General features: G+C 57.3%; 1 protein-coding gene across 1 annotated transcript in view; it reads left to right on the forward strand.

Moving 5' to 3' along the window:
* Positions 1-1,805: 1,805 nt before the first annotated feature.
* Positions 1,806-25,532, forward strand: part of DYSF (dysferlin) — a 67,442-nt gene continuing 43,715 nt past the window's right edge. The window contains 33 exon segments of the mRNA XM_072335666.1: positions 1,806-1,979; positions 7,577-7,632; positions 7,708-7,729; positions 7,732-7,794; positions 9,177-9,211; positions 9,213-9,254; positions 9,256-9,288; positions 11,189-11,303; positions 11,401-11,473; positions 11,475-11,598; positions 11,713-11,742; positions 11,744-11,809; positions 11,811-11,843; positions 12,048-12,110; positions 13,572-13,622; positions 13,930-13,960; positions 14,181-14,296; positions 14,377-14,500; positions 14,622-14,725; positions 15,508-15,576; positions 15,648-15,662; positions 15,664-15,692; positions 17,153-17,235; positions 18,320-18,361; positions 18,794-18,909; positions 19,175-19,288; positions 19,763-19,940; positions 20,831-20,955; positions 21,377-21,483; positions 22,961-23,153; positions 24,198-24,353; positions 24,522-24,653; positions 25,241-25,407. Of these exon segments, the coding sequence (XP_072191767.1) occupies positions 1,892-1,979; positions 7,577-7,632; positions 7,708-7,729; positions 7,732-7,794; positions 9,177-9,211; positions 9,213-9,254; positions 9,256-9,288; positions 11,189-11,303; positions 11,401-11,473; positions 11,475-11,598; positions 11,713-11,742; positions 11,744-11,809; positions 11,811-11,843; positions 12,048-12,110; positions 13,572-13,622; positions 13,930-13,960; positions 14,181-14,296; positions 14,377-14,500; positions 14,622-14,725; positions 15,508-15,576; positions 15,648-15,662; positions 15,664-15,692; positions 17,153-17,235; positions 18,320-18,361; positions 18,794-18,909; positions 19,175-19,288; positions 19,763-19,940; positions 20,831-20,955; positions 21,377-21,483; positions 22,961-23,153; positions 24,198-24,353; positions 24,522-24,653; positions 25,241-25,407 (2,795 nt within the window). The 5' untranslated portion in view covers positions 1,806-1,891.

Raw genomic sequence — 25,532 nt, forward strand, 5'->3', positions numbered from 1 at the left:
TATCCCATATATCCCATAATATCCCATAACATCCCATAATATCCCATTATATCCCATAACATCCCATAATATCCCATAATATCCCATAACATCCCATAATATCCCATTATATCCATAACATCCCATAACATCCCATAATATCCCATAACATCCCATAATATCCCATTATATCCCATCCCACTATATCCCATATATCCCATTATATCCCATATATCCCATATATCCCATTATATCCCATGTATCCCATCCCATTATATCCCATAATATCCCATTATATCCCATTATATCCCATAACATCCCATTATATCCCCATTATATCCCATATATCCCATTATATCCCATCCCATCCCATTATATCCCATAACATCCCATAACATCCCATATATCCCATTATATCCCATCCCATCCATCCTTATTACATCCCATCCCATAATATCCCATCCCATCCCATAACATCTCATAACATCCCATATATCCCATTATATCCCATCCCATCCCATACATCCCATAACATCCCATTATATCCCATCCCATTATATCCTATTCCATTATATCCCATATATCCCATCCCATCCCATCCCATATATCCCATCCCATAACATCCCATTCCATCCCATCCCATCCCATAACATCCCATAACATCCCATAATATCCCATTATATCCCATTCCATCCCATCCCATCCCATTATATCCCATCCCATAATATCTGACCCCATCCCATCCATCCCATAATATCCCATCCCATTATATCCCATCCCATCCCATTATATCCCATCCCATCCCATTATATCCCATATTATCCCATAATATCCCATATTATCCCATAATATCCCATCCCATCCCATTATATCCCATTATATCCCATCCCATTATATCACATAATATCCCATAATATCCCATCCCATTATATCCCATCTGTCCCATAATATCCCATCCCATCCCATCCCATATATCCCATCCCATCCCATTATATCCCATATATCCCATTATATCCCATATATCCCATCCATTATATCCCATATATCCCATCCCACTATATCCCATATATCCCATCCCATTATATCCCATATATCCCATCCCATTATATCCCATATATCCCATCCCATCCCATAACATCCATAACATCCCATAATATCCATAATATCCCATCCATCCCATTATATCCCATCACATATATCCCATAACATCCCATATATCCCATAACATCCCATATATCCCATAACATCCCATATATCCCGTAACATCCCATATATCCCATAACATCCCATATATCCCATAACATCCCATATATCCCATATATCCCATATATCCCATATATCCCATAACATCCCATTATATCCCATAACATCCCATTATATCCCATCCCATTATATCCCATTATATCCCATATATCCCATTATATCCCATATATCCCATCCCATCCCATCCATCCCATCCCATTATATCCCATATATCCCATCCCATTATATCCCATATATCCCATATATCCCATATATCCCATTATATCCCATTATATCCCATCCATCCCATATATCCCATTATATCCCATATATCCCATTATATCCCATATATCCCATATATCCCATATATCCCATTATATCCCATTATATCCCATAACATCCCATATATCCCATATATCCCATTATATCCCATATATCCCATAATATCCCATATATCCCATATATCCCATATATCCCATACATCCCATATATCCCATATATCCCATTATATCCCATTATATCCCATAACATCCCATATATCCCATCCATCCCATCCCATAATCCCCCATCTCCGCTCCGTTCCCCTCCCCCTATTTCCGCCCATTGCTCCGGTCCCGCTGTGTCGCTGTTATTACTGCGCTGCAGTCGTTATTGCGCCGCAGTGATAGCGATGCTGCGCTGCGTGCTGCTCCGCGCCCAACTGCGGCCGCTCCGGGGCGACAAACAGAGCGACCCCGTGAGCAGCGTGAGCTTCAGGGGTGAGATGGGGGGGGATAAATGGGGCCGGGGGGGATGGGCTGGGAATAGGATTAGGGGCTTTGGGATGGGATGGGGGGTTTGGGATGGCAATGGGGGTTTGGGTGCCGTCAGGGCTGAATGCGGCTATGGGGGGCGGCTGGAATGGGGCTGATCCCATAGCTGGGGGCTGATCCCATAGCTGGGGGCTGATCCCATAGCTGGGGGCTGATCCTATAGCTGGGGGCTGATCCCATGGCTGGGAGCTCCATCCCATAGCTGGGGGCTGATCCCATAGCTGGGAGCTGATCCCATAGCTGGGGGCTGATCCCATAGCTGGGGGCTCCATCCCCATAGCTGGGGGCTGATCCCATAGCTGGGAGCTGATCCCATAGCTGGGGGCTGATCCCATAGCTGGGGGCTGATCCCATAGCTGGAGCTCCATCCCATAGCTGGGGGCTGATCCCATAGCTGGGGGCTGATCCCATAGCTGGGGGCTCCATCCCATAGCTGGGGGCTGATCCTATAGCTGGGGACTGATCCCATAGCTGGGGGCTGATCCCATAGCTGGGAGCTCCATCCCATAGCTGGGGGCTGATCCCATAGCTGGGAGCTCCATCCCATAGCTGGGGGCTGATCCCATAGCTGGGGGCTGATCCTATAGCTGGGAGCTAATCCCATAGCTGGGGGCTGATCCTATAGCTGGGGGCTGATCCTATAGCTGGGGGCTGATCCCATAGCTGGGGGCTGATCCCATAGCTGGGGGCTGATCCTATAGCTGGGGGCTAATCCCATAGCTGGGAGCTGATCCCATAGCTGGGGGTTGATCCCATAGCTGGGGGCTGATCCCATAGCTGGGGGCTGATCCTATAGCTGGGAGCTAATCCCATAGCTGGGGGCTGATCCCATAGCTGGGGGCTGATCCCATAGCTGGGGGCTGATCCCATAGCTGGGGGCTGATCCTATAGCTGGGAGCTGATCCCATAGCTGGGGGCTGATCCCATAGCTGGGGGCTCATCCCATAGCTGGGGGGCTGATCCCATAGCTGGGGGCTGATCCCATAGCTGGGGGCTCCATCCCCATAGCTGGGGGCTGATCCCATAGCTGGGGGCTCCATCCCATAGCTGGGGGATGATCCCATAGCTGGGAGCTGATCCCATAGCTGGGAGCTGATCCCATAGCTGGGAGCTCCATCCCATAGCTGGGAGCTGATCCCATAGCTGGGGGCTGATCCTATAGCTGGGGGATGATCCCATAGCTGGGGGATGATCCCATAGCTGGGGGCTGATCCCATAGCTGGGGGCTCCATCCCATAGCTGGGAGCTCCATCCCATAGCTGGGAGCTCCATCCTATAGCTGGGGGCTCCATCCCATAGCTGGGGGCTGATCCCATAGCTGGGGGGCTGATCCCATAGCTGGGGGCTGATCCTATAGCTGGGGGCTGATCCCATAGCTGGGAGCTCCATCCCATAGCTGGGGGCTGATCCATAGATGGGAGCTGATCCCATAGCTGGGGGCTCCATCCCATAGCTGGGGGCTCCATCCCATAGCTGGGGGCTGATCCCATAGCTGGGGGCTGATCCTATAGCTGGGGGCTCATCCCATAGATGGGAGCTGATCCCATAGCTGGGGGCTCATCCCATAGCTGGGAGCTGATCCCATAGCTGGGGGCTGATCCCATAGCTGGGGGCTGATCCTATAGCTGGGGGCTCCATCCCATAGCTGGGGGCTGATCCCATAGCTGGGGGCTCCATCCCATAGCTGGGGGCTGATCCCATAGCTGGGGGCTCTGGGGGGCTGCATGTTCTTTGGGTGGGGGTCCTGCCACCCCATATATTGGGGACCCCATTAAGATATGGAGCCTGAGGACCCCATTGGGGTTTATGACCCCCTAAGGTCCATGTATGGGACCCTATGGGGCTCCATCCCATAGCTCTGGGGGGCTGTGTGTGCTTTGGGGTGGGGGGTCCTGTCACCCCATATATTGGGGACCTCATTAAGATATGGAGCCTGAGGACCCCATTGGGGTTTGTGGCTGAGACCCCATTGGTGTTTATGACCCCCTAAGATCCATGTATGGGACCCTATGGGGCTCCATCCTAGAGCTGTAGGGGGCTGCATGTGCTTTGGGGTGGGGGTCCTGTCACCCATATATTGGGGACCCCATTAAGGTATGGAGCCTGAGGACCCCATTGGGGTTTGTGGCTGAGATCCCATTGGGGTTTATGAAGCCCTAAGATCCATGAATGGGACCCTATGGGGCTGTGGGCTCTGGGGGGCCCACACGCCTTTTGGGGTGGGGGTCCTGTCACCCCATATATTGGGGACCCCATTAAGATATGGAGCCTGAGGACCCCATTGGGGTTTTATGACCCCCTAAGGTCCATGCGTGACCCCTAAGACCCCATAAGACCCCTCCATGATGGGGGCTGAGGACCCCACAGCCCCCCCCCCACCCCCCCATTGCTTTTAGGGGCCGGCTGGTTGTTGCCCTTGGGGTCCCATCCCCCCCCATATTCCAGGTCCCCCCCCCGGCAATAGGGGCAGTGGGGGGGGGGGGGGGGGCATCCATAGGGGAAAAGGAACCGGAGTGAAGGGACAGGAAGGGGTGGGGGGGGGGGGGCGGTGCGGCCCTTCCTGCTGCGTCCCATGGGGGGGGGGTGGGATGGTTATGGGGTCAGTGGGGTCAGTGGCTGCCGGGCGGCCATATAGGGGGGGGTTGGGATATGGGGGGGTTGGGATATGGGGGGGGTTATGGGATATAGGGGTTTATGGGATATGGGGGGGTATGGGTTATAGGGGGGGGTATGGGATATGGGGGGGGTTGGGATATGGGGGGGGGGGTTAGGGATATGGGGGGGGGTTGGGGGGTATGGTTGTAGGGGGGGTATGGGATATGGGGGGGGGTATGGGATATAGGGTGGGGTATGGGATGTAGGGGGGGTTATGGGGATATGGGGGGGGTATGGGATATGGGGGGGGTATGGGATATGGGGGGGGTATGGGATATGGGGGGGGTATGGGATATAGGGGGGGGATGGATTATAGGGGGGGGTATGGGATATGGGGGGGATATGGGATATGGGGGGGGTATGGGATATAGGGGGGGGATGGATTATAGGGGGGGGTATGGGATATGGGGGGGATATGGGATATGGGGGGGGGTATGGGTTATAGGGGGGGATGGGGGTGGGGGGGGGATAGGATATGGGGGGGCATGGGTTATAGTTGGGGTTATGGGATATAGGGGGGGTTATGGGATATGGGGGGGGGTATGGGTTATAGGGGGGGTATGGGATATGGGGGGGGTATGGGATATAGGGGGGGGGCATAGGATATAGGGGGGGGTATAGGATATAGGGGGGGTATGGGGATATGGGGGGGGGTGCGGGGTTTTGGGGTGGTTACGGGATATGGGGGGGGTGCGGTGCCGGATGGGGCTGAGATGGCTGGAAATCCCAAAATAGGTAAAAGATCTTTGGGAGGAACCTTAAAAAAACCCCAAAAACAGGAAAAAGGAAACGTAAATCCCAGCAGTGCCAGCCCGGCCCTACAGGCGGCCCTACAGGCGGCTATGGGATGGGAACTATGGGATGGGGACTATGGGATGGGAACTATGGGATGGGATGGGAACTATGGGATGGGGATGGGAACTATGGGATGGGATGGGAACTATGGGATGGGGATGGGAACTATGGGATGGGAACTATGGGATGGGGATGGGAACTATGGATGGGAACTATGGGATGGGAACTGTGGGATGGGATGGGAACTATGGGATGGGAACTATGGGATGGGAACTATGGGATGGGGATGGGAACTATGGGATGGGATGGGAAATATGGGATGGGGATGGGAACTATGGGATGGGAACTATGGGATGGGAACTATGGGATGGGAATGGGAACTATGGGATGGGAACTATGGGATGGGAACTATGGGATGGGAAATATGGGATGGGAACTATAGGATGGGGATGGGAACTATGGGATGGGATGGGAACTATGGGATGGGATGGGAACTATGGGATGGGGATGGGAACTATGGGATGGGATGGGAACTATGGGAAGGGAACTATGGGATGGGAACTATGGGATGGGATGGGAACTATGGGATGGGAACTATGGGATGGGGATGGGAACTATGGGATGGGAACTATGGGATGGGAACTATGGGATGGGGATGGGAACGCTGTGGGGTCACTGCTATTGGGGCAGCAGGGGGGGGAACCTCTGCCCTACAGGCAGCAATGGGGTGGAACCACCTGCGGGTCAATGGGGGGGATTGGGGGTAATGAGGGACGGTGTAGGGTCAGTGGGGGACATTGAGGGACGACTTATGGGGTCTGTGGGGAGACTGAGGGACAATGTGTAGGGTCTGTGGGGGAACTGAGGCCCAGAGTATGGGATCTATAGGGAAATATGCACGGTGTATAGGATCAATGGGGATGCACAGTGTATAGGATCAATGGGGATGCATGGTGTATAGGATCAATGGGGGAAACAGGTAAATGGGGAGCTGAGGCCCAGCATATGGGGTCAGTGGGGGAACTGGGGCACTGAATATGGGATCTATGGGGAAACAGGCCTGGCATATGGGATCTATGGGGTACAGGCACAGCATATGGGGTCAGTGGGGAACTGAGGTGCAGAATATGGGATCTATGGGTACTGAGGCACAGTGTGTGGGTCTATGGGAACACAGGCCCAGCATATGGGGGTCTATGGGGAACTGAGGCTTGGTATATAGGATCTATGGGGAAACTGAGGCACAGTATATAGGATCTATGGGGAAACTGAGGCATGGTATATAGGATCTGTGGGGAAACAGGGCCAGCATATGGGGTCTATTGGGGAAACTGAGGCTTGGTATATGGGGTCTATGGGGAAACTGAGGCTTGGTATATAGGGTCTATGGGAACACAGGCCCAGCATATGGGGTCAGTGGGGAAACTGAGGCACGGTATATAGGATCTATGGGGAACTGAGGCTTGGTATATAGGATCTATGGGGAAACTGAGGCACAGTATATAGGATCTATGGGAAACTGAGGCATGGTATATAGGATCTGTGGGGAAACAGGGCCAGCATATGGGGTCTATGGGGAAACTGAGGCACGTATATAGGATCAATGGGGAAACTGAGGCATGGTATATAGGATCTGTGGGGAAACAGGGCCAGCATATGGGGTCAGTGGGGAAACTGAGGCACGGTATATAGGATCTATGGGGAAACTGAGGCGTGGTATATAGATTATATGGGAAAACAGGATGAGCATATGGGGGTCTATGGAGAAGTGAAGCATGGTATATAGGATCTGTGGGGAAACAGGGCCGGCATATGGGATCTATGGGAGCAGGCACAGCATATGGGGTCTATGGGGAACTGAAGCATGGTATATAGGATCTGTGGGGAAACAGGGCCAGCATATGGGGCCTATGGGGAAATAGGCCCAGCATATGGGGTCAGTGGGGAAACTGAGGCTTGGTATATAGGGTCTATGGGGGAAACAGGCCCAGCATATGGGGTCACGATGGGAGAACCCCATTGCTTTTCCCACTGGTGCATGGGGTGGGAGCTGAGTTTTAGGGCCGTTCCCATGCAGCCCTTGTGTGTTATAGGGGTGAAGAAGAAGACGAAGGTCATTAAGAACAGCATCAACCCCGTATGGAACGAGGTGAGTCCTCACCCCTATAGGATCGGGGCGACCCTATAAGCGGATCCCGACCTCTGTGCTCCCCTTTCTTTATAGGGTTTCGAATGGGATCTGAAAGGCGTCCGCTGGACCTGGGCTCTGAGCTTTGCGTCGTCGTGAAGGACCATGAGACTGTGGGGCGGAACGGTGAGGATTTGGGGTCAATGGGGTTTTAGGGGGTTGGGATCCTATTAATTTCCCCCCAATCCTATTAATTTCCCCCCAGTCCTATTAATTTCCCCCCAGTCCTATTAATTTCCCCCCAATCCTATTAATTTCCCCCCAGTCCTATTAATTCCCCCAATCCTATTAATTTCCCCCCAGTCCCTATTAATTTCCCCCCAATCCTATTAATTTCCCCCCAGTCCTATTAATTTCCCCCCAATCCCATTAATTTCCCCCCAATCCTATTAATTCCCCCCAATCCTATTATTTCCCCCCAATCCTATTAATTTCCCCCCAATCCTATTAATTTCCCCCCAATCCTATTAATTTGCCCCCAATCCTATTAATTTCCCCCCAATCCTATTAATTTTCCCCCCAATCCTATTAATTTCCCCCCAGTCCTATTAATTTCCTCCCAGTCCTATTAATTGCCCCCAGTCCTATTAATTTCCCCCCAATCCTATTAATTTTCCCCCCAATCCTATTAATTTCCCCCCAGTCCTATTAATTTCCCCCCAATCCCATTAATTTCCCCCCAATCCCATTAATTTCCCCCCAGTCCTATTAGTTTCCCCCCAGTCCTATTAATTTCCCCCCAATCCTATTAATTTCCCCCAATCCTATTATTTTCCCCCAATCCTATTAATTTCCCCCCAATCCTATTAATTTCCCCCCCAGTCCTATTAATTTTCCCCCAATCCTATTAATTTTCCCCCCAATCCTATTAATTTTCCCCCAATCCTATTAATTTCCCCCCAATCCTATTAATTTTCCCCCCAATCCTATTAATTTCCCCCCAATCCTATTAATTTGCCCCCAATCCTATTAATTTCCCCCCAATCCTATTAATTTTCCCCCAATCCTATTAATTTCCCCCCAATCCTATTAATTTCCCCCCAATCCTATTAATTTTCCCCCCAATCCTATTAATTTCCCCCCAGTCCTATTAATTTCCCCCCAATCCCATTAATTTCCCCCCAGTCCTATTAATTTCCCCCCAATCCTATTAATTTCCCCCAGTCCTATTAATTTCCCCCAATCCTATTAATTTCCCCCCAATCCTATTAATTCCCCCCCATCTTGGCTCTGATTTGCAAAGCCTGGGGCGTGCACATTGCAAACCAGAGCCAAGTGGGGCGGGTTGCGGTATTTAGGATCAACGTTGTGGGATGGGAAGGTGGGAGGAGAGTTATAGGGCCAACAACAAAGATCGGGGTTGTTTGCTGCCCTCCATCCCCCTCCTCCTTTTGCTCCTTGTCTGCGGAGGAAATGAAAGGAGACTGGGCTGGGGGGAGGGAAGGAAATGAGGGCGGAATTGCCATTGGGATGAGGGATTTGCAACCCCCCCCTTTTTAACCGCTATAGGTTTTTGGGGGAAGCGCGGGTCCCGTTGCGGGGATGTGTTGGCATCAGCCAACCTGGCGGCCTCCTATGAGGTGCCCTTTGTTGGACAGCAAGAAGCAGAACACTGGGGTGAGGGCACGTGTGGGGTGGGGGACACAATGGGGTGGGCAATGGGATGGGGACGTAATGGGATGGGGATGTAATGGGATGGGGATGTAATGGGATGGGAACATAATGGGATGGGGACATAATGGGATGGGGATGTAATGGGATGGGGATATGGCAATGGGATGGGGATATGGCAATGGGATGGGGACATAATGAGATGGGGATATGGCCATGGGGTGGGGACATAATGGGATGGGGGACATGGCAATGGGATGGGGACACGGCAATGGGATGGGGATATGGCAAGGGGATAGGGACATAATGGGATGGGGATATGGCAATGGGATGGGGGCATAATGGGATGGGGACACGGCAATGGGATGGGGATATGGCAGTGGGATGGGGATGTAATGGGATGGGACCACAATGGGATGGGGAAGTAATGGGATGGGGATATGGCAATGGGATGGGGACACAATGGGATGGGGATATGGCAGTGGGAATGGGATGTAATGGGATGGGGACATGGCAGTGGGGATGGGGGACACAATGGGATGGGGACATAATGGGATGGGGACATAATGGGATGGGGGACATGGCAATAGGATGGAGACTCAGTGGACTGGGGTCATGGCAATGGGGTGGGGACTCAATGGGATGGGGACATGGCAATGGGATGGGAACACAATGGGATGGGGACATGGCCATGGGGTGGGGACGTAATGGGATAGGGACAAAAAGGGATGGGGGACATGGCAATGGGATGGGGATATGGCAATGGGGTGGGGACTCAGTGGGATGGGGATGTGGCACAGGGATGAGGACTCAATGGGATGGGGGACATGGCAATGGGATGGGGACGTAATGGGATGGGGACATAATGGGATGGGGATGTAATGGGATGGGGGATATGGCAATGGGATGGGGACATGGCAATGGGATGGGGACATAATGGGATGGGAAATGGTAATGGGATGGGGACACAATGGGATGGGGACACAATGGGGATGGGGATATGGCAATGGGAATGGGATGTAATGGGATGGGACATGGCAGTGGGATGGGGACACAATGGGATGGGGGACATGGCAATAGGATAGAGACTCAGTGGACTGGGGATATGGCAGTTGGATGGGGACACAATGGGATGGGGATATGGCCATGGGTTGGGGACATAATGGGATAGGGACAAAATGGGATGGGGCACATGGCAATGGGATGGGGATATGGCAATGGGATGGGGAGTCAATGGGATGGGGACATGGCAATGGGATGGGGACGTAATGGGATGGGGACACGGCAATGGGATGGGGACATGGCAATGGGATGGGGGACATGGCAATGGGATGGGGACATAATGGGATGGGATATGGCAATGGGGTGGGGACATAATGGGATGGGGACACAATGGGATGGGGATATGGCACAGGGATGGGGACTCAAAGGATGCGGATGTGGCAATGGGATGGGAACATGGCAAATGGGATGGGGACATAATGGGATGGGAATATGGCAATGGGATGAGGACTTAATGGGATGGGGACATGGCAGTGGGATGGGGACGTAATGGGATAGGGAAATAATGGGATAGGGGACATGGCAATGGGATGGAGACACAATGGGATGGGGACATGGCAATGGGATGGGGACGCAATGGGATGAGGATGTGGCACAGGGATGGGGACTCAATGGGATGGGGACATGGCAATGGGGTGGGGATATAATGGGATGGGGACATGGCAATGGCAATAGGATGTAGTAATGGGATGGGGATGAATTGGGATGGGGATGAATTGGGGTGGGGACACAGTGGGGTGGGGACGCAGCACAGTGATGGGATGTGTGACGGCGATGGGATGTGTGACGGCGATTGGGATGTGTGACGGCGATGGGGACGTGTGACGACTCCCCTTTTGCCCAGGCTTCCCTCATCCTGCAAGTCTCCTACATCCCCCCTCCTGGCGCTGCCCCCCTCTTCCCTCCCCCAGCCCCCCCCGAGGCAGCCCCGGCGGCGGCAGAGCCCGACACGCTGACTGGTAATACGGGGGCTCCCCGGGGGGACGCGCCCCCCCATTGCCCACCCTATGGAGACCCGGGACCCGCAGCAACCTCCCTGCCTCCCACCCCGCGCAGAAGTGGCCACGGAGGAGGAGGGGGAGGACCAGGACCGGGCGGTGCCGGGGGACGAGGTGGAGCCCCCACCCTCGGGGCCCGCCGGGCTCCGAGCCCCCCCAGCTGCCCCACAGAGCGCTGCCCCCCCGCGGCCGTGGGGTGAGGCGCAGGAGGAGCTCGCCCAACAAGCCGCTGTCCAACAAGGCGCAGGACTTCCAGGTGTGGGTCGGGGCTGGCAATGGGGGTCCTCACCGACAGGAGACCCCCAAGGTGTCGTCCCCCCCCTCTCTAGGGCCAGGTCAACCCTTCTCCTCCTCCTTTATGCCCCCCCAGATCCGGGTGCGGGTGCTGGAGGCGCGGCAAGCTGCCCGGCGTCAACATCCGCCCCGTGGTGAAGGTGACGGCGGCGGGACAAACCAAGAGGACCCGCCATCCGCAAAGGGAACAGCCCCCGCTTCGACGAGGTGAGGGGGGGCTGCTGGAACCCACCTGCACACAAACGGCCTCCATCTCCATCACCAGGCCCGGCCTCACCCCCCAACAACCCCAACCACCCCAATGATGTGTGGGGCCGGGGGGGGGCCGCCTCCATGGCACAGCACAGCGCCGTCCTGGCTGTGAGTGCCGAGCCGGGAGTTGCCGCGCTCCATCAGCCCCCCTCCCCACAGACCTTCTTCTTCAATGTCTTCGAGTCGCCGGCCGAGCTGTTTGACATCCCCATCTTCATCACGGTGAGCGCCCCCCCACCATGTCCCCATCTTCATCACGGTGAGCCCCCCCCTGCCATGTCCCCATCTCCATCACGGTGAGCCCCCCCCCCCCCGTGTCCCCATCTCCATCACTGTGAGCCCCCCACCCCATGTCCCCATCTTCATCACGGTGAGCCCCCCCCCCACCAAGTCCCCATCTCCATCATGGTGAGTCCCCCCCCATGTCCCCATCTCCATCATGGTGAGACCCCCCTTGCCATGTCCCCATCTTCATCACAGTGAGCCCCCCCCCACCATGTCCCCCATCTCCATCACGGTGAGCCCCCCTTACCATGTCCCCATCTCCATCATGGTGAGCCCCCCCACCATGTCCCCATCTCCATCATGGTGAGCCCCCCCACCATGTCCCCATCTTCATCTCAGTGAGCCCCCCCCCGCCATGTCCCCATCTCCATCACAGTGAGACCCCCCGCCATGTCCCCATCTCCATCATGTTGAGCCCCCCCCCCCTGTGTCCCCATCTCCATCACGGTGAGCCCCCCCCCCCCGTGTCCCCATCTCCATCACTGTGAGCCCCCCACCCCATGTCCCCATCTTCATCATGGTGAGCCCCTCCCCCATGTCCCCATCTTCATCACTGAGAGTCCCCCCCTATGTCCCCATCTCCATCACTGTGAGCCCCCCCGCCATGTCCCCATCACCATCATGGTGAGCCCCCCCCGTGTCCCCATCTTCATCACGGTGAGCCCCCCCTTACCATGTCCCCATCTCCATCATGGTGAGCCCCCCCCCGCCATGTCCCCGTCTCCATCACGGTGAGCCCCCCCCCGTGTCTCCATCTCCATCACGGTGAGCCCCCCCCGTGTCCGCATCTTCATCATGGTGAGCCCCCCCCCTCCATGTCCCCATCTCCATCACGGTGAGCCCCCCCCGTGTCCCCATCTTCATCACGGTGAGCCCCCCCCCCCGTGTCCCCCATCTCCATCGTGGTGAGCCCCCCCGCCATGTCTCCATCTTCATCATGGTGAGCCCCCCCCCCCATGTCCCCATCTCCATCATGGTGAGCCCCCCCCCACCAAGTCCCCATCTCCATCATGGTGAGGTCCCCCCTCCATGTCCCCATCTTCATCACGGTGAGCCCCCCCCCGCCATGTCCCCGTCTCCATCACGGTGAGCCCCCCCTGTGTCCCCATCTTCATCATGGTGAGCCCCACCTCCATGTCCCCATCTCCATCACGGTGAGCCCCCCCCGTGTCCCCCATCTTCATCATGGTGAGCCCCCCCCCCGTGTCCCCCATCTCCATCGTGTGAGCCCCCCCGCCATGTCTCCATCTTCATCATGGTGAGCCCCCCCACCATGTCCCCATCTTCATCATGGTGAGCCCCCCCCCCCCTCCCCATCTCCATCACTGTGAGCCCCCCCCCCTATGTCCCCATCCCAGCGCTGCTCTGCCCCCACCCTCACTCACTGCCGTCCCTCAGGTCGTGGACTCACGCTCCTTCCGGACGGACGCGGCCATCGGGGAGTTCCGGGTAGGGCTCTGTCCCCCTCCTGATGGGGTGGCGCTGTGTTTGGTGGTTGGGCTCCATCTTCTCCAGGCTCTGATTCCAGGCTGGAGTCCTGGAGGTGCTGGGGGGGCTGGTTGGACTTGGTGACCCCAGGGGGGGGGATCTTCTCCCACCTGTAGGGCTGTGTGGTTTCTGCGGGTGCTGGTGGTGGATCTCAGGGGTCCCTCCCCCCTTTTTCTCCCCTTTTTCCCTCCTTTTTCCCCCTTTTTCTCCCCTTCTTCCCCCATTTCCCCCCCTTTACCAACGCTGCTGCCGCGGTTCTGTCTCCCAGGTGGACGTTGAGAGCATCTACTCGGAGCCAAGTGAGTCCTGCCCCCCCCCACACCTTCCATAGGAAAGGCAGAGCTGTCCCCCCACCCCACACCCCTTCCAGGAGGGGCACCCACACTCATTCAGTGTGGGATGAGGGCCGTAACGAGGGGACAAAGTGACACCCATTAAACATTTCCCCATCCCCCATCCCCTGCTAAGCGTGATGGTGGAGCGCAGCCGCCCCCTCACAGCCCCCCACGTCCCCCCCAGGACACGCCATCCTGCGGCGCTGGCTGCTGCTCTCCGACCCAGAGGACTTTGCTGCGGGGGCAAAGGGGTACCTGAAGGTCAGCCTGCTGGTGCTGGGGCCCGGGGATGAAGCTCCTGTGAGTATCTAGAGCTTGGGGAGGGGGCTTCCAGCTGCTGCCATTGGGGTCGGTGCATTAACCCGTCGGGCATCCCACAGGTGGAGAAGGAGGTGTCTGAGGACAAGGAAGACATCGAGGGGAACCTGCTGCGTCCCACGGGGGTCACCTTGCGAGGGGCTCAGTTCTGCCTCAAGATCTTCAAGGCGGAGGATTTGCCCCAGAGTGAGTGGTGGGGCCGTGCCGTGGCATCGCGTGGGGCTGTTAGTGTTACTCAGTGGGGCAGAGCACCCGTGGGTGCTGCACATCACAGCCCCCATCCATCAGACCTTTTCCCCCCCTGCAGTGGACGACGCCGTCATGGACAACGTGCGTCAGATCTTCGGCTTTGAGAGCAACAAGAAGAACCTGGTCGACCCGTTTGTGGAAGTCAGCTTCGCGGGGAAGACGGTGAGTGGGGCAGAGTGGGGGTGGGGTGGACACTGCGCCGTGGTTGTCCCTAATGGGGTGCAGGGATTCCCAGCACTGGGAGGAGACCCATCCCTGCTCCCCATCCCTGCCCCCCCATCCCTGCCCTCCATCCCTGCCCTCCATCCCTGCCCCCCATCCCTGCCCTCCATCCCTGCCCCCCATCCCTGCCCTCCATCCCTGCCCCCCATCCCTGCCCTCCATCCCTGCCCCCCATCCCTGCCCTCCATCCCTGCCCCCCATCCCTGCCCCCCATCCCTGCCCTCCATCCCTGCCCCCCATCCCTGCCCTCCATCCCTGCCCTCCATCCCTGCCCTCCATCCCTGCCCTCCCATCCCTGCCCCCCATCCCCTGCCCTCTATCCCTGCCCCCCTTCCCTGCCCCCCATCCCTTCCCCCCATCCCTGCCCCCCATCCCTGCCCTCCATCCCTGCCCTCCATCCCTGCTCCCCATCCCTGCCCCCCATCCCTGCCCTCCATCCCTGCCCCCCCATCCCTGCCCCCATCCCCTGCCCTCCATCCCTGCCCCCCATCCCTGCCCTCCATCCCTGATCCCCATCCCTGCCCCCCATCCCTGCCCTCCATCCCTTCCCCCCATCCCTGCCCCCCATCCCTGCCCTCCATCCCTGCCCTCCATCCCTGCCCTCCATCCCTGCCCCCCATCCCTGCCCTCCATCCCTTCCCCCCATCCCTTCCCCCCATCCCTGCCCCCCATCCCTGCCCTCCATCCCTGCCCTCCATCCCTGCCCCTCCATCCCCCTCCAGCTCTACTCGAGGATCCTGGAGAAGAATGCCAACCCGCAGTGGAACCAGTGCCTGACGCTGCCCGTGATGGTGAGCGCCGTGCCCACCCCCTCACCTCCCCGCTGCCCCCGGCGCCGCTCACCACTTCTCTCTGTCCCCAGTTCCCTTCCATGTGCCGAGAAGATGAGGATCCGGGTGACCGACTGGTGAGTCACGGGGAGGGGATGGGGCAGGGACCCTATAGAACAGGAGCTGTGTAGGGGTTGGGGTAGGGACCCCATAGAACAAGAGGAGCTATGGAGGGGATGGGGCAGGAACCCCATAGAACAAGAGGAGCTATGTAGGGGATGGGGCAGGGACCCTATGGGACAGGAGGAGCTATGGAGGGGATGGGGCAGGGACCCCATAGAACAGGAGGAGCTTTGTATGGGATGGGGCAGGAACCCCATAGAACAAGAGGAGCTGTGGAGGGGATGGGGGCAGGGACCCTATGGAACAAGAGGAGCTGTGGAGGGGATGGGGCAGGGACCCCATGGAACAAGAGGAGCTATGTAGGGGATGGGGCAGGGACCCTATGGGGACAGGAGGAGCTATGGAGGGGATGGGGCAGGGACCCCATAGAACAGGAGGAGCTTTGTATGGGATGGGGCAGGAACCCCATAGAACAAGAGGAGCTGTGGAGGGGATGGGGCAGGGACCTATGGAACAAGAGGAGCTGTGGAGGGGATGGGGCAGGGACCCCATGGAACAAGAGGAGCTATGTAGGGGATGGGGCAGGGACCCCATGGAACAGGAGGAGCTATGGAGGGGATGGGGCAGGGACCCCATGGGACAGGAGGAGCTATGGAGGGGATGGGACAGGGGACCCCCTAGAACAAGAGGAGCTGTGGAGTGGATGGGGCAGGGACCCTATGGAACAGGAGGAGCTGTGTAGGGGATGGGGCAGGGACCCTATGGAACAGGAGGAGCTGTGTAGGGGATGGGGCAGGGACCCCCATGGAACAGGAGGAGCTGTGTATGGGATGGGGCAGGGACCCCGTAGAACAGGAGGAGCTGTGGAGGGGATGGGGCAGGAACCCCATAGAACAAGAGGAGCTGTGTATGGGATGGGGCAGGGACCCCGTAGAACAGGAGGAGCTGTGGAGGGGATGGGGCAGGAACCCCATAGAACAAGAGGAGCTGTGGAGGGGATGGGGCAGGGACCCCGTAGAACAGGAGGAGCTGTGGAGGGGATGGGGCAGGAACCCCATAGAACAAGAGGAGCTGTGGAGGGGATGGGGCAGGGACCCTATGGAACAAGAGGAGCTGCAGAGGGGATGGGGCAGGGACCCTATGGAACAAGAGGAGCTGTGTAGGGGATGGGGCAGGGACCCTATGGAACAGGAGGAGCTGTGTAGGGGATGGGGCAGGGACCCCATGGAACAGGAGGAGCTGTGTATGGGATGGGGCAGGGACCCCGTAGAACAGGAGGAGCTGTGGAGGGGATGGGGCAGGAACCCCATAGAACAAGAGGAGCTGTGGAGGGGATGGGGCAGGGACCCTATGGAACAAGAGGAGCTGCAGAGGGGATGGGGCAGGGACCCCATGGAACAAGAGGAGCTGTGTAGGGGATGCGCCTATGGTCGAGGGGCAGCCAGGGTGCGCTGAGACGTGGGCTTTGTTCCAGGGACCGGCTCACACACAACGACGTGGTCGGCACCGCCTACCTCTGCATGTCCAAGATCTCTGCGCCCGGTGGGGAGCTGGAGGGTGAGTGTGCGATGGGCTGGGGCTCTGTGCATGGCCATGAGCGTGCTGTGCTCACGGCTGGAGCTCGGCGCTGGCTGGGAAGGGGGAACAGGCAGGGTGGGCTCTGTCTGGTTCCTGGGGCTGGGGGTGAAATGGGGGCATGGGTGGGGGCATGGTGGTGGCTCTGTTCATCCTACATGGTGGTGGATCTGTCCGTCCCATGGTGCTGTCTCTATCCATCCCATGGTGCTATCTCTATCCATCCCATCATGATGGATCCATCCATCCCATGGTGCTGGCTCTGCCCTTCCCATGGTGGTAGCTCCATCCATCCCATGGAGTTGCCTCTGTTCATCCTACATGGTGGTGGTTCTGTCTATTCCACGGTTGTGGCTCCATCCATCCCATGGTGTTGGATCCATCCATCCCATGGTGTTGGCTCCATCCATCCCATGGTGTTGGATCCATCCATCCCATGGTGTTGGCTCCATCCATCCCATGGTGTTGGATCCATCCATCCCATGGCGTTGGCTCCATCCATCTCGTGCTGGTGGCTCCATCCATCCCTTGATGATGTGTCCATCTCGCATGGTGGTGGCTCTGATTAACCTTCATGGTTGTGGTTCCATCCATCCGGTGCCGGTGGTGGTTCCATCTGTTCTGTATGGTGGTGGCCCCATCCGCCCTGCATGGCAGCTCTGTCCATCCCCTGGTAGTGTCTCCACCTGTCCCGCACGCTGGTGGCTCTGTAAGTCCTATGAGGTCGCTCCACCCACCCTGCATGGTGGTTCCCCACACCCCATGATGGTGACTCCATCCATCCCCATCCCCCTCCTGCCTCGTGGTCCTGCAGACCTTCATTGCTGCTGTGGCCATAGGAGGAAGCTGCAGCAGAGCTGCATTGCACGTCAGGTTTTGCATCCCGTCTCAGTCCGTGTGCGCTCTGCAACCTCCGCAGGGGCTGCATGGTTGCATTGCAGCCTCCCCGCTTCTCTGTTGGCACCAAACCCCCCCAGCAACAGCTTTGCTTTTCCCATCGCCTCCTCCTGTCCCGCAACCTTCCCTGCTCCTCCTCCTCACCTCTCTCCATCTCTTTGTGCTCCAGATGCGTTTCCTGCTCTTGCGAAGCCTCTGAAGGCCTCGGACTGTACGTCCCTTTAGAGCCTCTTGGTTTGTGGGCCCTCGGGTAACTTCTTCAGGGTGTGTTGTGCCCAGGGAAGGGCTGCTCCCCATCACCCCCCGCTGCCTTTGGGGTGTCCCCGTTGGGCAGCGGTGCTGCTGGGGGTCTCAGGGTAATGAGGTGGTGCTCATGGAGCCATCGGGGTCTGCCGTAGTGCTGGCAGCTCAGTGCACACAGGTCTGGCTCTTTGCTGCTCGTCTGCCTTTGTTATCCATTACCGAGTGTTGCTCGTGGCTCGCTCTGCCTCGTGGCTCAGGGCAGCCCCGAATCCGTGCAGCTCCAAACCCAGGGCTGCTCTGCACAGCTGCCAGCGCCTCTCCCTGTTGAGGCAGACGGTGTTTGCAGGACGTGGCTCCGTGCCCACACGGCCCTGACATCCCCCTTCCCCCTGCCCTGCAGTGGACGACGGGCTGGGCTTCCTGCCGACCTTCGGCCCCTGCTACGTCAACCTGTACGGCAGCCCCCGCGAGTTCACCGGCTTCCCCGATCCGTACGAGGCGCTCAATTTAGGAAAGGTGAACTCAGCTTCTTCCCGGCACGGCCCAAAATAAATTAACCTTCCTTCCTTCCTTCCTGCTGCTGCTGCTGCCGCTAACCCGGCCTGGCTTTGTTAGCAGGAGCCCACGCTGCGCTCTCTGTCCCCGCTGGCTTAACCAACCTCCTGCCGGCACCGAAGTCGCGCTCCTGCTCCTGCTCTGCCCTCTGCCGTGAAGCCGACGGGAGCGGAGGCGGATTGGAAGGACGTGGCTGGCTGCTCACCCTGTCCTGCTCTACCCCAAGGGCGAGGGCGTTGCGTACCGCGGCCGCGTGCTGCTGGAGCTGCAGACCAAGCTGGAGGAGCACGGGGAGCTGAAGGTGGAGGACATCTGTGCGGACGACGTGCTGCGGGTGGAGGTAACGGGGCTGCTGTTGGTGCTGGCAGGGGGACGTCTGGCAGCTGATGGGCTCCTGGAGGGCATCTCCTGCTGCGTCTTCATCCCAGCCTTCGTCCGCCTTGCCCTGTGTGAGCAAACCACGCTGGATGTGGATGGGCAGGAGATCTGCCTTTCCAGAACAGCAGGCCCACCTCCAGCAGGCTGGACTCGGTGATCCCCATGGGTCCTTTCCAGCTTGGGTTGTTCTGTGACGCTGCAACCCGGTGCTGTTGCAGATGCACTCCTTCAGAACTCCCCTTTTTCCACACGGGCAGCCCCAGCCTTCTCCTCTGTTCCATTGTCCCTAAGCATCTCACCCAGATTCTGCTGACACGCATCGTGTTCTCCTTCCCTGCATTAATCTCTGCCTCAGAGGCCTTGCCGTGCTGCCACATAGTGGGTCATGGCAGGAGAGCAGCGGTGGCATCTCCTCCCATTCCTGTTCCTCTTGCAGAAGTACCTGCGGCGGAGGAAGTACTCCCTCTTTGCTGCCTTCTACTCAGCCACCATGCTGCAGGACGTGGATGATGCCATCCAGTTTGAGGTCAGCATTGGCAACTACGGCAACAAGTTTGACAACACCTGCCTGCCCTTGGCCTCCACCACGCAGTACAGCCGGGCCGTGTTCGATGGTGAGCAGCACCAAGGGTCTGTCTGTGTGCTGGCGAGGGGTGGCTGTGGGGTCTCCATCCTTGAAGGCCTTCAAAACCCAACTGGGGGTCTTCATACACAACCGGAAACAAAACCGAGCTCATCAGAACCCGACGGGAGGCCTTCGGAACCCAATGGTTCCAACGGAAGACCTTCATATCTCAATTGGATGTCTTCGAAGCCCAACAGGGGGGGCTTCCTCAACCCAACTGGGGGCCTTTAAAACCCAACTGGAGACCTTCATATCTCAATTGGAGGTTCTCAAAATCCGACTAGGGGCCTTCAGAACCCAACGGGGGGCCTTCAAAATCCAACAGGGGGCCTTTAAAACCCAACTGGAGACTTTCAGATCTCAATTGGAGGTTCTCAAAATCCAAGCAGGGGCCTTCAGAACCCAACAGGGGGCCTTCAAAATCCAATGGGGGGCCTTCAAAACCCAACTGGAGCCCCTCAAAACCCAACTGAAGGTCTTCAAGTCTAACCGAAGGCCTTTGGAACCTCAGCCAACATGCAGAGGCACCAGCACATGTGGGAAGAGGTGACTGGAAAGAAGGGAGGCAGCCATGAATTAAGCATTCCTGTGGAGCCCCTTGGCCCTAACAATGCCCCTTTCTTCTCATGGGAGAACTGGTACTTTGGGGTGGCCTTTCCCTGGCTCCTGTGAGGCTCTGGGATCGGATGCCTTCAGCACACGGGGGTTGTGCCGCTGTTTCCCAGCCCACAGGAGCAGCTGCAGATGGGTCCACGTGCACTTTTGGACCTCATTGCTCACAGGGTCTCCAAAAGAGCCAGGCTTTCAGCTCCTGCCCCAGCCAGGTGGTGCCTGCTGCCAGCCTGGTGCCCCGAGCTCAACCAACACGGTGTCCTGCAGGTTGCCAGTATTACTACCTGCCCTGGGGCAACGTGAAGCCCGTGGTGGTGCTGTCCTCCTACTGGGAAGACATCAGCTACCGAACCGACGCTCAGAACCTCCTGCAGCACGCGGCGGACAGGCTGGTGAGTGCCCCAGTGCATCCCTCTGTGTTGTGCATGGGGGCTGGGGGGAGGCAGCCCATCCCCAGTGGGGTTGGGTGTGCTGTTTGGGGTGAGCCAGGTGTTACGTTTGAGGTGCTGGGGGGTGGCAATACCTCTTCCGTGCACCCCCAAAATTGGGCTTCTTCTTCTCCTTCATGGCTTCCAGCCAGCGCGGTGCTGGGTGGGAAACGGGGGGGGGGCACCCTCATCCTGTGGGGTGACAGCAGGATGCTTTACCCAAGTGTGGAAGCAGCGGGGGAAGCATTGCTTCCTTCCCCTTCGGAGCGCTGGCTGGGGTTTCTTGCCAGGCTATGGGAGCTCCAAGAGGAGCCCACCAGGCAGGGCTGGGCTCAGTAGGAGCAGCAGGGAGGTGGGATGTAGCTCTGACCCCCTTGTTGTGCAGGAAACCAACCTGGAGCGGATCCACGTTGCGCTCAAGGCCGGCAGCGCGCCGGACGAGCTGGAGACCCTGGGCAGCCAGCTGCTGGACGACATCATTGCAGACTGCAGGTATTGCTGCCACCCCTCCTATTGCTTCTCAGGGTGATTTGATGCAGGAGTGATTGTTTGTCTTGGAAAGGAATGGCCGCTATCCCCATTTATCCCCCTGGTCTTCATGGTGGGGAGGTGGTGCCTCCTTTTGAGCCTCCATCCCGCTGTGCAGAGCTCTGGGAGGATGCTCTCACCTGGCCGTGTCTGTACTCACAGCCCCCACTGTTTGCTTCTGAGCATCGTAAAGGAGATGTGTTTTGCCACACACACGGTTGGACTTGATGATCCTGGAGGTCTTCCCCAACCTTACAGACTCATATGGTTCTACTAAAGAGCAGCCCTGTGCGGCCTGACCTCTTTGTGGTCCCTGTGTGGGATGCGGGGCTGTGGTGGGACACTTGGGGCTCATTCAGAAAGAGCTTGGGCTGGATTTTGGGGCAGTGGGACAGCTCTTCTGCCCCCAGTGCTTCCCTGTCCTGGTGGAAAGGCTCAAGTGTCCTCCAGACCTTCTAACAAGGAGGTGTCAGAATGTTCCTTCCTGGACAGGAGAAGGGCTGGAAGTGGCACTGCAGTGGGTGCCCCAAGCACTACGTGCACCTGGCTCAGGTAGCTCCCTTGTACCGAGTGGCTTGGATTGGAAGGGTCCTTAAAGAGAGCCATGGGATGGCTCGAGTTTGGGTTGGAAATGTCCTTAAAGATCATGGAACCATGGAATGGTTTGAGCTGGGAATTCTGAAACCTTCCTTCAACCAACAGCTCGAATCAATCAATGATGTGTGTGCGTGGCCTGGGTGACCTGGTGGGCAATGGTTGACCAGCAGTTAACCAATGACTGACCAGCAGTTAACCAATGATTGACCGGCAGTTAACCAATGATTGACCAGCAGTTGATCAATGAGTTGGCCAGCAGTTGGCCAATGGTTGACTCATGATTGACCTGCAGTTGACCAACAGTTGACCAGTGGTTTGCAAAAAGTTGACCAGTAGTTGACTAACGACTGACCAATAGATGACCAGTGGTTGACTAATGATTGACCCGTAGTTGACCAGTAGTTGACCAGTGGTTGACTAATGATTGACCCGTAGTTGACCAGTAGTTGACCAGTGGTTGACTAATGATTGACCCGTAGTTGACCAGTGGTTGACCAGTGGTTGACTAATGATTGACCCATAGTTGACCAATGGTTGACTAATGATTGACCTGTAGTTGACCAATGGTTGACTAATGATTGACCCATAGTTGACCAGTGGTTGACTAATGATTGACCAGTAGTTGACAAATAGTTAGCCAGTGGTTGGCAAAAAGTTGACCAGTAGTTGACTGACGATTGACCAGTCGTTGACCAACAGTTGACCAGTGGTTGACCAACAGAACCTGCGGTAGGGGGCTTGGACTGGGGGCTCTCCAGAGGTCCCTTCCAGCCCCCCATGGTTCTGGATTGTGGGAGGGGGGTGAAGCTCAGGATTGCTGCTCACACCAAACCTCTGCCCGCAGTGTTCCGCTGCCCGACGTGCTGGGGAAGGCGGCCAGCACACACCTGGACCAGAACCTGTTCCGCTTCCGCAGCACCAACCTGGAGCAGGTGGTGCAGGTGGCTCTGAGGCTGAAGCACGAGGAGCTGAGCCTGCAAGCCGTGCTGGAGCAGGCAGAGGACTGGCTGTGCCGGCTGCGTGCCATGGCTGAGGAGGTACCTAGCAGCGGGGTTTCGTGGGGCCGTGGCACTCCATGTAGAGAGGCCAATGGGGTCGGTCTGAAGCTTCACCAAAGAGCTGTTGGTCAAGGCAGAAGGTCTGATTCTGTGATGGTCTTTTAGACCTTGGTCTTTTAGAGGTCTGTTTTGCCTTGGTGTTGAAAGAGAGAGAAAACATGTCGGGTTGAGAGGCATACAGTCATTAAATGCCAGACACCAACAGAACACCCACAACACACACTGTTCTTTATGCATATGGGAGAGACGGGAGACAATAAGTATTGTTTGGGGGATCATCATAGAGTCCTTTGGGTTGGAACGTTCCTCCATAGACCGTCCAGTCCAACTCGCTGCCAAAAGTCATCCACCTCCGACCACAATCGTTACCAAACTGCAGCCACAGATTATCCAGCACCTCACAACGCTGGGTTCTGCTTCCTGGTCCCATTGGCCCACAAAGCTCTTGGCAGGGGGGCTTCTTGTGCAGAATCAGGGTTGGGGGATCTGATAGAAGGCTGAGGGAGGCAACTTAGCGGGGTGGGTTTCAGGTACCTCACTCAGTAATGTGTCTTTGGGGTTCTTTAGCATGACAGATTCGGGTTTCTTGTTACATGGCAGACTCTATGGAGTCCTGAAAGTCAGCGGGGCTTCACGTGCCAAAGAGATCCATGACCACACACAGCAGGGGAGCTGTAGCAGTGAGCAGGATGCCGGCAGTGGTCAGCAATACATGATGTTCACTCGCTCATTTTATTTCCTGAGCTCTCTTTGACACATCCCATCCCACAGCTGGTCTTAAAGCCAGAGGTTGAATTGTGGGTCTCCTGAGATCCCTTCCAGCTGAATGCATGAGAGCTCGGTGAGCCCCGGCGGTGTGGTGGTCCATCCTACTCCCACGTGGCACTCTGCGTGGCATTGATTCCCATTGCAAATAGGGTAGCTGCAGCCTGGGTGGGATGTGGGGCTGGGGCTGGCGGTGGGGCCTGGAATCCATGGGGTCGGGTGCCCCCATTGATGTGTAACACCTGCACCCCTCCGCAGCCCCAGAACAGCCTCCCAGACGTGGTGATCTGGATGCTGCGGGGTGAGAAGCGCGTTGCCTACGCCCGCGTGCCGGCACATCAGGTGCTCTACTCCCGTGGCGGCCCCGGCTGCTGTGGTAGGAACTGTGGGAAGCTGCAGACCATCTTCCTGAAGGTGCGTGGCCATTCTGTGTGCACATACAGACCTCGGTGCGTGGCCATTCTGTGTGCACATACAGACCTCGGTGTGTGGCCGTTCTGTGTGCACAGACCTCGGTGCTGGTGCCCCCCAGGGTGGCTCCCTGCGACCGCTCCCCTGTTTACTGCATGCCTTTTGCTGCAGTACCCCCAGGAGGAGGCGATGGGGCCACGAATCCCAGCCCAGATCCGCGTCCAGCTCTGGTTTGGGCTCTCTGTTGATGAGAAGGAGTTCAACCAATTCGCTGAGGGGAAGCTCTCCGTCTTTGCTGAAACCGTGAGCATCTGGCAGGACCCCTCCGTCCCGGGTTCCTCCTGCTCCGTGGGTCCTCCTGGAGGGGCAGGGTGTGGGGGGGGCCCTGGTCAGGGTGTGGGTGCTGTGGGGCTCCCGGTGGCCCCTTCTGGCCTTGAGAAGAGCTGATTCCACCATCATCTGGGTTCCCATCCTCCTCCCTCCTGTTAGGGGTGGGAGCTGGGGGTGCCTGCAGGGGGGCTGGGGGCTGCTGGGTGGCTCTGCCCAGGAGGTTGGCGCTCAATGTGGTTGTGAGTTCATAGAGTCACAGAGTCCTTTAAAGGTTGGAAAAGCCCTCTGAGGTCAGCAGGGCCAGCAGCTGACCCAGCACTGCCAAGTCTGCCGCGAAACCACGGCCCTAAGCATCACACCTTCGTGCCCTTCAAGTCTTCCTTAGAACTGTGGGGTAGTTTGGGTTGGAAGGGCTCTTAAAGCCCATCCAGCTCCAAGCCCCCCACCGTGGGCAGGGCTGCCACTTGTTAGACCAGCTTGCCCACAGCCCCCCTGTACCCCAGGATCTGCCCCGCCGCTCTCAGCCCACTGCTAACACCAAATCTCTTTTGGGCTCTCAGTACGAGAACCAGACCAAGCTGGCACTGGTGGGGAACTGGGGCACCACCGGCCTGACTTACCCCAAATACTCCGATGTCACCGGCAAGATCAAGCTCCCCAAGGACAGCTTCCGGCCCTCCACGGGCTGGACCTGGGCTGGTGATTGGTTCATCTGCCCGGAGAAGACGTGAGTGATGTCGTTATTGAAAGCCCCTTGCGTTGGGTGGGAGACCCAGAATGTGGAGCTGGGGGTGAGGACAGCGGGTCGCCCGGTGGGAGTTGGGGGGTGAGGATGCTCGGAGCATCTCCAGT

Source organism: Excalfactoria chinensis, chromosome 4 (genome assembly GCF_039878825.1).
Source record: "Excalfactoria chinensis isolate bCotChi1 chromosome 4, bCotChi1.hap2, whole genome shotgun sequence".
In the NCBI taxonomy this organism is placed as follows: Eukaryota; Metazoa; Chordata; class Aves; order Galliformes; family Phasianidae; genus Excalfactoria; species Excalfactoria chinensis.